Here is a 15272-nt window from a genome sequence, read left to right on the forward strand (position 1 = left end):
TTTCTTAGTTCTCGGCGGACACAACATCTTTGTTGGTATGTGGTGCTGAGGATCGAACCCGGGCCGCATGCACGCTAGGTGAGCGCGCTACCGCTTGAGCCACATCCCCAGCCCATGAATACTATTCTTAAGTCCGCTACATAGTACACTAGCTTCTACTCCTCGTTCCCTATATGACTTCTGTTTCCCTAGGAGTTAATGGTGGTCTTGGTTTTTCATTTGCTTCATTTTCTACAAAATTATTATAATTCAACCTCATATTTTCCAAAAAATAACCTAAATGGCCTGTCAATACATTCAGACAACCAGATAGGTGTCAATTTTTCTCATTGAAGAATTGTGTCTCAGAACTCCAACTGAGACCTATTGCTTTACTCCTTGGATTTCCCCTTGTTAGTAACCCTTGGGATCCCCATTTCCTCTCTTTAGCTGAGTTTTAGTTTCCCATTATCCTGTCTCTTTCTTTTTTCTTTTCTTTTCTTTTTTTTTAAAGAGAGAGTGAGAGAGGAGAGAGAGAGAATTTTTAATATTTATTTATTTTTTTTTAGTTCTCGGCGGACACAACATCTTTGTTGGTATGTGGTGCTGAGGATCGAACCCGGGCCGCAGGCATGCCAGGCGAGCACGCTACCGCTTGAGCCACATCCCCAGCCCTCTTTCTTTTTTCTTGATGAACTCCTCATTTTCGTGGAGTCCTCCTGAAGAAGGGTGTTATGGAAGGAATTTTTTAAGATAGTGGATGGCTGAAAATATGATACTAGGTATTCAATAATTTGGTTCAGTGAAAATTCTAAAATTCTATGGTGGAAATCATTTTCCCATAGAATTTTTTTTTTTTTTTTTTTTTTTTTTTTTTTTTTTTTTTTTTGTGTGTGTGTGTGTGTGTCCAGGGATTTTTGGTACTGGGGATTGAACTCAGGGAAACTCAACCACTGAGCCACATCCCCAGCATTTTTTTTTTTTTTTTTTTTTTTTTATTTAGAGACAGGATCTCACTGAGTTGCTTAACACCTTGCTGTTGCTGAGGCTGGCTTTGAACTTGAGATCCTCCTGATTATAAGGTGTGAGCCGCTACTGTACCCAACTCCCAAAGGATTTTGAAGGCATTGCTTCATTATCTGGTTTCCAGCATTACCATTAAAAAGTCTAGGCTGGGTGTGGTGGTGCACACCTGTAATCCTAGCAAGTCAGGAGGCTGAGGCAAGAGGTTCAAAAGTTCAAAGCCAAGCAATACATATACACAATGGAATATTACTAAGCCATAAAGAAAAATGAAATTATGGCATTTGCCAGAAAATGGATGGAACTGGACTAGATGCTATCATGCTAAGTGAAATAAGCCAATTCCCAAAACCAAAGAGGGAATGTTCTCTCTGATATGCAGATGCTGACTCACAATAGGCTGGGGGAGGGAGGAGTGGAGGTTCACCAGATTGTACAGGGGGAATGAAGGGAAGGGAGGGGTGATGGGAATGGGAAAGACAGTAGAATGAATTGGACCTAACTTTCCTATGTTCATATATGAATACACGACCAGTGTAACTCCTCCATGTACAACCATAAGAATGGAAAGTCATACTCCACATATGTATGATATGTCAAAACACATTCTACTGTCATGTGTAACTAAAAAGAACAAATAAAAAAATTTTAAAAAGTTCAAAGCCAGCCTCAGCAACTTAGTGTGGCCCTAAGCAACTTCACGAGGACACCTAGTCTCAAAATAGAAGCACCTCTGAGTTCGCCCCCGTATAAAGAAGAAGGGGAAGGACAAGGAGAAGAAGATGAAGAGCAGGAGGAGAAGTCTAAAGTCACTTTCCTTCTGTACTCTTTGTATCTATCTTGTTTTTTTTACTTCTGTCTGGAAATTTACAGAATCTTCTCTTAGTATTTATTTTTCTTAAACTTCACAGTAATGTGTTTCTGCTGTGAAATTATTTTCATATCTTGTCCTTGGTACTCATTGGGCCTTTTCAGTTTAAAAATGTATATCCTGGAGTTCTGGAAATTTTATAGAATCATTGTTTCACTCAATTTTCTCTGTTCTCTATTTCTGGAACTCTGCAATTGACCTTCCTAGATTGTTCTTTAATTCCCCTCTCCTCTCCTCTCCTCTCCTCTCCTCTCCTCTCCTCTCCTCTCCTCTCCTCTCCTCTCCTCTCCTCTCCTCTCCTCTTCTCTCTCTCTCTCTCTCTCTCTCTCTCTCTCTCTCTCTCTCTCTCTCATCTTTGTGGTTTACTTTTCTGAAATATTAAAAAATATCTTTCATTTTCAACTGTTTAGTATCTGCCTTTTTTTGGTGTGGTATTGTGTATCAAAACCAGGAGTGATTTACTACTGAGCTACATCCCTGGTCCTCTGGTCACTTTCTTTCTTTCTTCTTCTTCTTCTTTTTAAAAATTTTTTTTTTTTTAATTTTTGAGACAGGTTCTCACTGAGTTGCCAAAGCTGGCTGGCCTTAGCTTGCAAAGCTCTTGCCTCAGCCTCCCAAGTAGCTGGGATTATAGGTGCCTGAGCCATGGTGCTCCACCTGTATTTTTAATCTTTTTTTTTTTTTTTTTTTGGTACTGGGAATTAAACACAGGGAAATTCGAACACTGAGCCACATCCCCAGGCCTATTTTGTATTTTATTGAGAGATAGGATCTCACTGAGTTGCTTAGCGCCTCGCTTTAAAAAAAAAAAAATATATATATATATATATATATTAGTTGTAGTTGAACACAATACTTTTGTTTTATTTATTTATGTTATGCGGTGCTGAGGATCGAACCCAGCACCTTGCACATGCTAGGCAAGTGCTCTACCATTGAGCTGCAACCCCAGCCCTAACACCTCATTTTTGCTGAGGCTAACTTTGAACTTTCAATCCTATCTCAGCCTCTTGAACTACTGGGATTACGGGTGTGTGCCACCACACCCAGCTGTATTTTCCTTTCTTTCCTTTAATTTATTTATTTTCATGTGGTTCTGAGGATCGAACCCAGTGCTTTACCTGTGCTAGGTGAGCACTCTACCACTGAGCCACAACCCCAGCCCCAGCCTGTATCTTTCGTCTTGAAGAGCTCTTTTTCTTGTTCTTCTGTAGTACTTACGCCTTATCACATCCTGTTCTTTGTTTTAGATGGATCTCGCTATATTGCCCAAGCTGGTCTTGAAATGCTAGGGTTAAGTGATCCTCTTGCTTTTATTTTTTTAAAATATTTATTTATTTATTTATTTATTTATTTATTTATTTTAGTTTTCAGTGGACACAACATCTTTGTTGGTATGTGGTGCTGAGGATTGAACCCAGGCCACACACATGCCAGGCGAGCTCACTACCGCTTGAGCCACATCCCCAGCCCTTGCTTTTTTTTTTTTTTCCCCAGTACTAGGGATCAAGCCCGGGGCCTCACACACACCAGGCAAGCTCTCTATCACTGAGCCACAACCCCAGCCCTTAATCCATGATTTTCTAAACATCAAGTGGAAGCTGTGGCCCATGAGCAGACTTATTCGATAATGGCTTCCTATAGGGCTACCTGGCTGCGTTGTTTCATCAGGGAATCCCCAATGTCAGAATCTCAAGTACATCCTCCTGGCATGGTCAGGCCCCCCAGAGAAGGTTCCTTCTTTTCACAGAGGGAGAAAGCCTGGCTTCTAGCATTCTGGCCAGGAGAGAAGACTGGCCAGCTTCAGTGCAGGGTCATGCTCTTTCTGAGTCTGGAGAGTAAGTTTCCAGTCTGTTCTCTGGGAGGAGGGACACTCAGGGAAACTTTATTTACCAGTTTATTATAAAAATACACAATTTATTAAAAAGGAACAGCCAAAGAGGTACATGGGGGTCAGGTATGAAAGCGTCCCTGGCACAGGAGCTTCTGCTGTGGAGTTGAGGTACACCATCTTATTGGTACACGGACAAAGAAGCTTTCTAAGCCCTATTGGTTAAAGTTTTTATGGAAGTTCCATGAGATACACATGATTGATTCAATCATTGGTCATTGGTGTTTGGACTCAATCTCTAGCCTCTCTCCTTTCCATGGAGATCTGGAAGCCCCAGCCCCCTCATCGCTGGTTCGTTCATCTGGCAGCCATTGCCCATCCTGGAACTACTGGGAATGGGAGCTTTTAGCCACAAGACATCTCATTGGCCAACAAAAAGACTTACCACTCTAGAGGGTCCAAGGCTCTTAGGTGTTCTTCTGTCAGGAAGCTGGAGAGAGACCAAGTCTGCACAAGCCACAGGTAGGAGGCAGTAAGGCCCTGCGGGCTCTGTTGACTCTCCCTAGGCCACTTCCCAGCCCTCGCATCCTTTTCCTCTCCCTCCAGAGGCTCCATTCTCCTGCATTTGAACCCCACAATTTGAGCATCAGGAAGCAGAAGGGAAGAGTGGTCAAGAGTGTGGGTTCCATCACTTTCCAGACTTAAACCACAGGCAAACACCTGGCCTCTGCAAGTCTTGGGGTCCTCACCTGAAAAGTCTCGGGGTCCCAACAGGGGAATGATTAGCACAGCACCTGACACAGAGGCTTCGTAAGTGGTGGCAAGCATTTGTTGCCAGGGCCTTAACAACACCGACTCTCAGATGGAGCAGAGGGGACACCAAGTCCAACCTTCCTTCCCCATTTTGAAAGGACATAACTGAGGCCAGAGAGAATTTGTTTAAGCTCATTGAAGATACACAGCCCCTTCCTGCACCCACTTATGCATGAAGGAGAGGGGAGTCAGATATAGCCATTTTCTGTTTCAAAGTGATTTCCTGTCTAGGCAGTGAACACATTTGTCTGTTTCTGGAAACATCCTAAGAGCCTTATGAATCCAAAAGTCTGCCCAGAAACAAGTGATGAGGGCCCTGGGCAGCCAATGGGATTGCGCTGGCCTTTCTACCTGCCTGGGGACTCCCCCTCCTCATCCTGGCCCTCAAAAGGCAGCTTGGCCTGAGTGGGGTATTTCCAGCTTGGTGGCTTTCACTTCCACATCTACCAGGTGGGAGGAGTGAACTCCTCTGGACGAATCAGATTCCTCCCAGCACTAACTTCAAGAGGTGAGCCAGGGACTCAGGGTCCCAGATACACGGACAGCAGCAGCAGCAGCAGCAGCAGCAAGAGCTGAGCAAAAGACCAGAGGCCAGAGCCATGGAAGACCAGCGCGACCTCATCTCCAACCACGAGCAGCTGCCCATACTGGGCCAGCGTCCCAGAGAGCAGGAGAGGTATGTGTGAAGATTAGACGAGACCACGAAAACCCTGGGCTACACAGATATGTGCAGGTACCCAGAAGGAGCACGCATCAAGAGTTGCAGGGAGGCGTCATGGACGCAATGACTTGAACACTTTCTGAGTGCTTTTGAGCAAGTCTTTGGCCAGTTCTGGGCTTTGATTTCCCCTTCTGTAAAGTGAGGGGTTTTGTTTGTTATTTGTTAGTTTTTTTGGTACTGGGGATTGAACTCAAGAGCACTCAACCACTGAGCCACATCCCCAGCCCTATTTTGTATTTTATTTAGAGACAGGGTCTCACTGAGTTGCTTAGTGCCTCACTTTTGCTGAGGTTGGCTTTGAACTCATGATCCTCCTGCCTCAGCCTCCTGAGCCACTGGAATTACAGGTGTGCGTCATCATGCCTGGCTGAGGGGTTCTTTTAGAGCAGGGTTTGTTACTGTCTTTGCGTGATGCACAAAATCAGAAGACCACCTAGGTTCTTTCTCTAGAGTTCCATATCGGGGGCTTCACAGACCTGCCTTAAGCTGGGCCATGAATCCTGGGTTAGAAAACTTGGACCAGATTTTGAAAATGTTCTGGATCCCAGTAGAGAAACAGAGTTTCTAAAAGAGGATGGTAGAAGCAGCTCCTGCTTGAGGAGTTTCCTGGTTACAGCATAGGGGTCTGTATCAAGGGAATGAGACTTGCAGGTGTTTGTAGGGGACCCAGAGATGTCTGCTGTTGCAGCAGTGATTCCAAGTGGAGGGAGGAGTGCCAGATAGGTTTCTGAGGGGCCCCAGGTTTGATGTGCGTCATACCCCGTCTGTGCCTTCTCCCTTATAGCAAGAGCCAGCACAGCCATTCCAGGTCCCTCTCCTGGACCAGAAATGGCCTCCCCCATGTACCCTCCCTCACCCTCTCCCCACAAAAAACAAAAGGGGTTAGAATGTAGCATCCTAATGCTCCTGCTTCTCCCATCACCAAAAATGTAATTTGCTCTCTATGGGGACTTACTTACAGCTACATTGACGTCAGCTGTTGCTGGCAGAAAGGGTCTTGGGAGAAACACTAGAGTTGTCATGAGGAACTATGTTCTGAGGAAAAGGCAACCAGATACAGACCATTAGAGCAGCAGCCTGTGAAAATCCCAGGGCATCCCACGGCAAGGAGTTCCCCCCTTCATTGAGGGCTGAATTTTGGTCAGGGTTCTGCTATTGTTATGTGTGACCTCAGGTAAATCACTGCTTCCCTCTGGGTCTCAATAATAATATACAATAGCCATGATACCAGTTCCCCTCCACCGGTCCTCCTCACTGTTCTTTGTTACTATGACTGTTTGCCAGATACAAAACTAACGGCTTATTTCTCACAGTTGGAGTTCCCTATGAGTTGGGCATATTTCTTTTTTTTTTTCTTTTCGTGGTGCTGCGGATTGAACCCAGGGCCTTGTGCATGCGAGGCAAGCACTCTGAGCTATATCCCTAGCCCTCTGGAATATTTCTTTCCCCTGATTTTCACAAAAGAAAATTGTGTCTCTTATTGGTAAGTCACGTAGCCAAGTTCTCACAGCAGCTGAGTGTTAAAGACAAAATTTAAACTAGGACTAGTCTGATTTCAGTTTTTTAAAAAATTTTTTTAGTTGTAGATGGACACAATGCCTTTGTTTTATTTATTTTGGTGTTGGACCGAGGATTGAATCCGGTGCCTCACATGTGCTAGGCTAAGCTACAACCCCACTGAGCTACATCCCCAGCCCCTGATTTCAGTTTGAGCCCATTCTTCTTTCTGGCCCCTTCTACAAGCAGGATTTGTGAGGAGAGAGAGGTGGGTCTCTGAACTCAGGCTCATCGAATCCTTGTCTGGTTTTCACTTTAGTTTAGTTACTGCTTCTGAAGCTGGCTATTCCAGACAGGACCCTGATTCCTACCCTTGTGTGAACACTTCTGCCTGGCAACATCCACAACACGATTCCTGCTAGTTCTGGTTGGCTCCTGATGTCAGCTAATTACTTTTTTTTTTTTATTCTTCAAGGAGGCAGTGCAAAGGAGGAAGTAAAAAGAGGGGGTGACAAGAGTTGGCCCTATACCAGAACCAGGGGACAGGCCTTCAAGAGGCATAAGGAGGAAGGAAGTCAAATACTAAAGTTAACTATTAACTCCCTTGAGATTAGTGTATTTATTTATAGAGAGCTAACAATGTGCTAGGCAAAGAGCAAGAGTTTTACCCTCATCACTATTATGTGTGTGTTGCTGGGAATTGAACCCAGAGTCTCACAGACGGCAGGCAAACACTACCACTGAGCCACACCCCAGCCCTAATCTCATCACCTTATTTAACATAACATTTTTGTCAGGGGTACTGGGGATTGAGCCCAAGGGCTCTTTACCACAGAGCTACATCCTCAGTCCTTTTCTTTCTTTCTTTCTTTTTTTTTTTTTTTTTTCATGTTGAGACAGGGTCTCACTAAGTTGCTGAGGCTGGCTTTGAACTTGTGATCCCTGCTTCGGCCTACTGAATCACTGAGATTAACACATGCATCTGGCTTGACACAACACTTTGAGGCAATGCTCTTATTTAATTTTACTCATGCAGAGGGGTTAAGTGACCTGCCCACGACCAGAGCTGTGAGTGACAGAGCTGGGATTCCAATTCAATTACATGGTCTTATATTCAATATGAATCTCAATTCTTAGGTCTTCTGAGAAGCTGAGATCCAGAAAGGAGAGGGATAGGACTTCCTCAAACTCATATGGTGGGAGGTAGAGTTGGGATTAGAATAGGGTGTGGGATTGAAAAGGGGTTCGGGGTGCTGGGCAAGGTGGCACATGCCTGTAATTCCCAGCAGCTCAGGAGGCTGAGGCAGGAGGATCTCAATTTCAAAACTAGCCTCAGTAAATTAGCGAAGCCCTAAGCAACTCAGTGAGATCCTGTCTCAAAAAAAAAAAAAAAAATGGGCTGGGGATGTGGCGATGTGGCGATGTGGTTAAGTGCCCCTGGGTTCAATCCCCAGTACAAAAAAGGGGGGTGGGTTTTGGGTGCTCTGGGTAATGATAAGACGATAATGAGGGGCTGGGGCTGGGGCTGGGGCTGAGTGTCAGAGCTCTTGTCTAGCATGGGTGAGGCACTGGGTTTGATCCTTAGCATATATAGATCCGTATATAAAAATAAGCAAATAAAAGCATGCTGTCCACCTACAACTACAAAATAAAAACAAACAAACAAACAAAATAAAATAAAAGAAGAAGAAGAAGGTAATGAGCCAGGCATGGTGGCTCATGCCTGTATTTCCAGCTGCTTGGACAGCTATGGGCGGAAGGATTTCAAGTTCAAGGTCAGCCTCAGCAATTTAGTGAAACACTATCCCAAAATAAAAATGAAAAGGGCTTGGGAAGTGATTCAGTGGTAGAGTGCCCCTGAATTCAATCCCAAGTACTGCTAAATAAATAAGTAAATGAATAAATAAAAAATAAAGTTAAAAAAAAGAATAAATAATGCAGCTGGAGCTTGGACCCAGGCAAGAGTGAGGACGGGGAACTTTTTACTGTCTTTGGAGCCCAGTCCAGACCTTCCTTGGGAAGGTCACTAAGTGGATTTTGTTTCCTCCTCCTATTTGGTTTCTTCCTTTCCCGCCATAGAGTTTTCGCTTTTTCCTTCTAGAATAACTCTTCCCTTGGGCTGACTCTTGGCTTAGAAAGCAGAGAGCTGGCAAACAGAGAGCCAATGAGAATGAGCTATGCCTGTGATGTCATGAGTTACTAGGCAGAAGGGTCTCCTGGCGTTTCCTAAACCATCCTTGCCAGGGGTTGGAGTGAGCTGGGTGCAGACTCATCCTGACATTTCCAGTGGGCTGTCTTCGTCTATTTTGCCGCTATAACAGAATATCATGGATTGAATAATTCATTAAAAAAAAAAACAGATTTATTTCCCACAATTCTGGAGGCTGGAAGTCCAAGATCAAGGTGCTGCAATCTGGTGACGACATCCTTGTTGCATCTTCACATAGCAGTAGGCGGAAGGGCAAGAGAACACAAGTCTCTCTGTCAAAGTCCTCTTACAAGGGTCCCAATCCCATTCACCTGCCAACACCAGCACACTCGAAAACCTGAATTCAGATGGCACCCATCAAACCACAGCAGAGTCCGGGTAGTCGCTCTCTACCCCAGGGGTGGGTGCAGCTCTGAGAATAGGCCAGGAACTCTCAGGGTCTTAGAAACAGGATCCTTATATCCCCCATGCACTTACACCCCAAAACTGCATCCAAGACCCACAACTGCAAGGGCTCCCTGAGGTATGAGGGTCTGGCCACACCTCATTGTGCAATGGCCAGTCCAGAGAGTGTGAGAAATTCACCCAGGTCACACAGGCTCAGGCACCCACTCTGTCACCCCTCTCCCCAGCTGGGTATTACCATGAGATACTTAGTGGTCACAGACAGATTTTGTTTCAAAGAAGAAAACCAAATCCTGGAGTTGCTGAGGTGAGGAGTACCCATGTGACAGATGAGGGCTTTGAGACCCAGAGACTGGTGGGGATGTGCCAAAGGGGGCACAGGATGTGTCCCTGGAGTGGGTGATACCTGGCCATGCTCTAGTGTGACACTGATCAGTGCTCCCCGTACCCTAAATGTCAAGGCCACACTTCTGCTTTCCACGTGGGTCACATTCTCTGCTGTCCCAGTCCCATTTCCTTCCATTTTCTCCTTAAATATGACTTCACTGGGGAAGCATACCCTCTTCCCCTTACACGGTAAATGCACATATCTTTTTTTGTTTGTTTGTTTTTGTTTTTGGTCAGTTACAAAATAATAAAACAAAACCCTTTCCTCTTGAGGGCAGCCCTGTTTTGTTTGTCCCATGGCAGAGGGAACATGAGGAGACCCTCTGCTCCAACCTGTCATTGCACACGTGGGACACCATGACCCAGAAAGGACAAGAAACTTGTCTCTTGGCTCTTTTCCACTTGACCAAGGCCGGGGTCAGCTCCTGCTTGGGAGGCCCCTAGGGGAACCATGGTTGGAAGGAGGCTGTGGATGTCTCCAAGCTGCATCTCCGTGGCCAGTGTATAACGTGGATGGGTGGGTGGCTTAGGGGCTGATGGGTGTTGTCGGTCCCCTCCCACCCCGCCACTGGGGCAGCTCTCTGGAGTCTCCTCTAACCCATCCCCTTGTCCCTCCCCACAGCAAATGCAGCCGTGGAACCCTGTACACAGGCTTCTCCGTCCTGGTGGCTTTGCTCCTAGCCGGCCAGGCCACTACTGCCTACTTCCTGTACCAGCAGCAGGGCCGGCTGGACAAGCTGACGGTCACCTCACAGAACCTACAGCTGGAGAACCTGCGCATGAAGCTTCCCAAGCGTGCGTGCCCCTCCTCCACCCTGCCCTCCTACCTCCCCCATTCCTGCACCCCGCTGGACCCACTGTCCTTCCCTGAGTGCTGTCCTCTCTGGGCACTGGGCCCACACTCATGCTGCCTGCTTTCCCCACAGCTCCCAAGCCTGTGAGCCAGCTGCGGATGGCCACCCCCCTGCTCATGCAGGCACTGCCCATGGAAGGCCTGCGCCAGGGGGTAAGGACAGCCCACGGTGGTGGGAGGGAAATGTGATCTAGGGACAGGTGCCAAGGAGAGGGGCAGGGAGAAGGGACCAGAAAAGGCCCAGTGGGGAGTGTCCTGACTGTGAGAGCAGGAGGCCACCTCAGGAAGGGGCTCCCCATGGAGGTGGGGCAAGAGTCTTGGGGCCATGCCGGGAGGAGACCCGCCCCTCCCCTTCTCTTGATATTATGTATGGATTGAAGGTTTCTGTTCACAAAACTGCTCTTGGTAAGGCCTTGCGCAGGGAAGCTTACGCCAGCTGTGACCAATGAAGACCCTGAGGCTGGAGACTCAAGTGATACAACAGCTTTCCTGTGGCAGGGACAGGCCTGCTGAGTGCCTGGAATTTGACTCTTCCCCTGACCCTGGCTGCTGGCTCCTGCTGCAGGTCCCCACTTTCAGGGCCACAGCGGGTGAGTGACCCTCTGTTTCCTCCCTCCACAGCCCAAGCAGAATGCCACCAAGTACGGCAACATGACGCAGGACCACGTGATGCACCTGCTCCTGGTGAGTGCGAGGGGCCTGGCAGCCCATGCCCAAAGGAGCTCGCGCCCACACCTCACTGTAAACTCCCATGCTCACTGAAGGAACCCAAGTGGGCCCTTAAATGACGTGTAGTTCATCCTGCCCTCATCTGTGAGATACAGAAAAGGGCCAAAAGCTCTGAAGTGACTTGCTCCAGCTATTTTTTCCTTTCAATTTTTTTTTTTTTAAATTCCTACCTTCTGTGCAAGACTCAGAGGCCACAGTAGGAGCTCCGAAGCTCCCAAGGCCAAAGGGATCATAGGCAAGTGGGTGATCCCAGGCAAGTGACCAGGTTACAAGGCAAGTATAGGTGGCTTTCAAGTAACAGGCAGAGGACCCAACTAAGCTGGGGATTTTCAGTCTTCCTGGAGAAGGTAAGACCTCAAACACAAGTAGGTGTCTATAGGGACAAGACTAGGGGTGAGTATTGGTAGAGCTGGTCTGGAACCTGAAGCCTGACTCCCAGCCCTGGGCCCTTGTAGTGACAAGGTGAACAGCCCTTACTTCCTCCCCTTCCATACGGCTGGGGTCCAGGGTCCAGGCTTAGTGCAGCTCAGGTCCATATCTCAGAATGGAAGACAAAGGGAACATGGGCTGCATATTTTCACCTTGCCTGACAGGGAGCTCTTTTTAACCTTCCTTCTTGCCTTGCCACTCTGCAGAAATCCAATCCCCTGAAGGTGTACCCGCAGCTGAAGGGGAGCTTCCCAGAGAACCTGAAACACCTCAAGAGCACCATGGACAACCTGGACTGGAAGGTCAGTAGTTTCCCTACACTGGAGCCCATTTTTTTTGGTGTCTCTGGTAGAGCTGGAAAGAGGTGGGACGGGGAGGGCTGGGCTGGGGGAGCCATTCTCTGGAAGCTGCTCTGGGTCCATCAGCACTCACAAAGCCCAGAACACTGGAGAATGCGTAGAGTTGAGGAATCCACTGGTCTTTAACTGGACCCTGGTATCGGGGCCCTGTATGATCCTCCATGTTTCTGTTCCCAGGCAGGGTAGCAGCTTGGTGATGTCTACTGAATGTGACCTCTGACCTCTAACCTCTACCCACATTAGGTCTTCGAGAACTGGCTGCACCAGTGGCTCCTGTTTGAAATGAGCAAGAACTCCCTGGAGGAGAAGCCCACTGAGGCCCCAACAAGAGGTACAGGGAGTAGGAACTTTGGGGTGCCAGGGATCTGGGGCTCCCTCAGGGCTCTCTGGAAAGAGAGGGCCTGTAGCACTTGCCAATTCCATGATCATGTGTCACTCTCCCGCCTCTCACCACCTCTCCTGCCTGTTTCTCTCTGGGCTTGGCTGCCCTGGACCCTCGTCTGGTCTGTGCTTTCACACTGTTAACTGCTCTTGGGGTCCGAAGGCCTCCTGTCATGACATCACCTCCGTCACAAGAGGGCCTGGGGCAAACCCAACATCAAACATACCAGGCAGGAACCCCAGTATGACACCATGTTTTTTTTTTTTTTTTGCCTGAAGCCTTTATGAGTGTTACAATCTCATCGTCGTGCTGTCTCTTCCTTCTGGGCTTCCATGTCGTTAAGCCCCCCAACAAAGGGTAACCTCACTTGTATTTGGGTACTCCCAGTAACCGAAGGCTGATTTCTGCTTTCCTCTTGAAATCACAATCATGGGTCAATTCCACACTTTAAGGCTTTGGCTGTCAGAAGGGGTCATCCAGTTCTGGGGTGAACGACACACAGCCACCCACTTCCTCTTTGATCTTGGACTTGTTGGTCTAGGCCTCCTCGGGCCTCAGTTTTCGCTCCTATGCAGTGAGTGGAGGAGGCAGGGACATGAGGGTGCAAGGCATTAGGCCCACGGCAGGGTGTGCAAGTCCGGCTCTGCTGAGACCCCCGCCCAGAGCCTGCTCACTCACTGTCTTCATCACACCTGTCGCTTCAGTATTGACCAAGTGCCAGGAAGAGGTCAGCCACATCCCTGCTGTCCACCCGGGCGCATTCCGTCCCAAGTGTGATGAGAACGGTAACTATATGCCGCTCCAGTGCCATGGGAGCATCGGCTACTGCTGGTGTGTCTTCCCCAACGGCACTGAGGTCCCTCACACCAGGAGCCGCGGGCACCATGACTGCAGTGGTAAGCAGGGGCCACCATGCCAGCAGTGTGAAGGACTAGCAAGGACTAGGAAAGCCGAGGGGCATGTCAGGGCACATGGGACCAGGACATGGGATGGCAGCTCTTGGGGACAGCCACTGTCAGCCACACATCCAGCCCTTGATCCATCCACCCATCTGGGCACTCCTCTTCTGTCTGTCCCTTTGTCACTTGTCTCCTCTGACATCCACACATCTGACCATGCGCTGTCCTCCAGCATCCAGGAGTCCTATGGACTCCCACTGTGTCGCGCCACCCCTTCCTGGGCTTTCACTCAGCATCCCCCCCCCCCCCATTGTGGAGCCTGCTCCACCTCCAGGGAAGGTCTTCAGGCACTTTGCCCAGAGGTGGGGTGGCTGGCATTACAGAGAACAAACCATCTGATGCTCCCAACAGAGCCACTGGAACTGGAGGATGTGTCTTCTGGACTGGGTGTGACCAAGCAGGACCTGGGCCAAGGTGAGAGCCCTGTGCAAGGGGACCTGGTCCCATAGCTCATTCTCAGAGGATTCTGAGCTATTCTGACAGCCTGGGATGACCGTTTCCTAACTGAGGAACAGGGCTGGGGGCTGCTGGGGGCAGGGGACAGGAGTCTCTGCTGGGCAGGACTTGTAGCTCAGCAGGGGGCAGCAGAGGGTGGAGAGTCCTTGACTACTCTGAAGCCTCAGGATGCAGGGGAAGGACAGGGACAACAAAGAGGGGACCAGCCTCACTCTGATGCTCCTTTCCATAGTCATCATGTGAAAACAAGAAGCCGTCTCCAGCACCAGCCAGCTCTGTGTGGTCACAGCTTTCCTGCTCCTCCTGCCTCTAGCCTTTTCCAGTCCCCCCAGACTCCATTCTCTCATACCCTACACCTCGTCCCATGAGATTCTGGCGACTGGCTCTCCATCATCCTGGAGCATGACAGATCAAAATAGCACAGATGACACAAGAGGGCCCTGCTGCCCAACTCCTAGCCATCAGTAGGGAAGCAAAACTGGGAGGTGGACCCCAACTATGAGAAACCCCATTTCCAACATCATAGTAGTCATCAACATGGGGCTCAGAGATCTAGGCCCATGGACGGGGAATGGAACACCTCACCCCCAAGCCCTAGGATGAACATATTCGTTGTCCTCTCCCCTTCTGCCCCCTTTTTTTTAATCACTCCCCAAAGAACCCAGCATCACCCACCAATTAGCCCTCCTCACTTATGCCAACCCAACTCTGCTGCTCAGCCAAGCTTGTCATCAGCCTCAGGGCCATGGCTCACGTAAGAATAAAAGGTAGTAAGTAGAACATTCTGGCTCCCGGCTTTTTTGTTGGAATCCAATTAATTTACCATAAGGAGGTCAGCGAAGACCTAAATACAGTCATCTAGGTGTGAGAACGCAGCCTAAGGTACCAAAGCACTGAGGCTGGTGATCTAGGGATTACATCTTTGAACAGAGACACACATGGACATGTGAAGACTCTTCACTTCCAAAACAAGTTCATTCTTTTTGTGCAGTGCTGGAAACTGAGCCCAGGACTTTGTGCATGCCAGGCGAGCGCTCTACTGCTAAGCTACATCCCCGGCCCAAATAGATTTTTGCATACAGTTTTTAAAGCACAAACTCCTCTTGGTTCAGCTTCCATTTCCCCATGTCCCCAATTTCATTTCTATACTAAGAACAGCACAAGTATGATGACAGATGGCAACCAACACAGGGCCTCAGTGTCAGGAATGGACAGGAAGCGGGGGCTGTGAAGAATGGGGTGCCCAGGCTGAACTAACTGGGCCGAACACTACTCAGTTCCAGCTACTTATTACCAAGAGAAGGCCCAGGACCCCTGTGGCTAGGTTTGTTGACATTTAAGTTGAAGAAGAATCAGACATCAAGTAAAT

General features: G+C 48.3%; 1 protein-coding gene across 2 annotated transcripts; it reads left to right on the plus strand.

Annotated features, from left to right (window-relative positions):
• Positions 1 to 4935: 4935 nt before the first annotated feature.
• CD74 (CD74 molecule) lies at positions 4936 to 14689 on the plus strand. 2 transcript variants are annotated; one of them, XM_081292079.1, is made up of 9 exons: positions 4936 to 5193; positions 10359 to 10531; positions 10663 to 10742; positions 11211 to 11273; positions 11954 to 12049; positions 12350 to 12437; positions 13193 to 13384; positions 13799 to 13861; positions 14136 to 14689. In XM_081292079.1, the coding sequence occupies exons 1-9, from the start codon at positions 5117 to 5119 to the stop codon at positions 14144 to 14146; spliced, it is 843 nt and encodes a 280-aa protein (XP_081148205.1). In that variant the 5' UTR covers positions 4936 to 5116; the 3' UTR covers positions 14147 to 14689. The 2 variants fall into 2 exon arrangements, with proteins under 2 accessions (XP_081148205.1, XP_081148206.1); XM_081292080.1 differs by lacking the exon at positions 13193 to 13384 and having other exon boundaries at positions 4942 to 5193; positions 14136 to 14687.
• The last annotated feature ends 583 nt before the right edge of the window (positions 14690 to 15272 follow it).

This window comes from Spermophilus citellus, assembly GCF_964194105.1.
Source record: "Spermophilus citellus genome assembly, chromosome: 1".
NCBI classification, from domain to species: domain Eukaryota; kingdom Metazoa; phylum Chordata; class Mammalia; order Rodentia; family Sciuridae; genus Spermophilus; species Spermophilus citellus.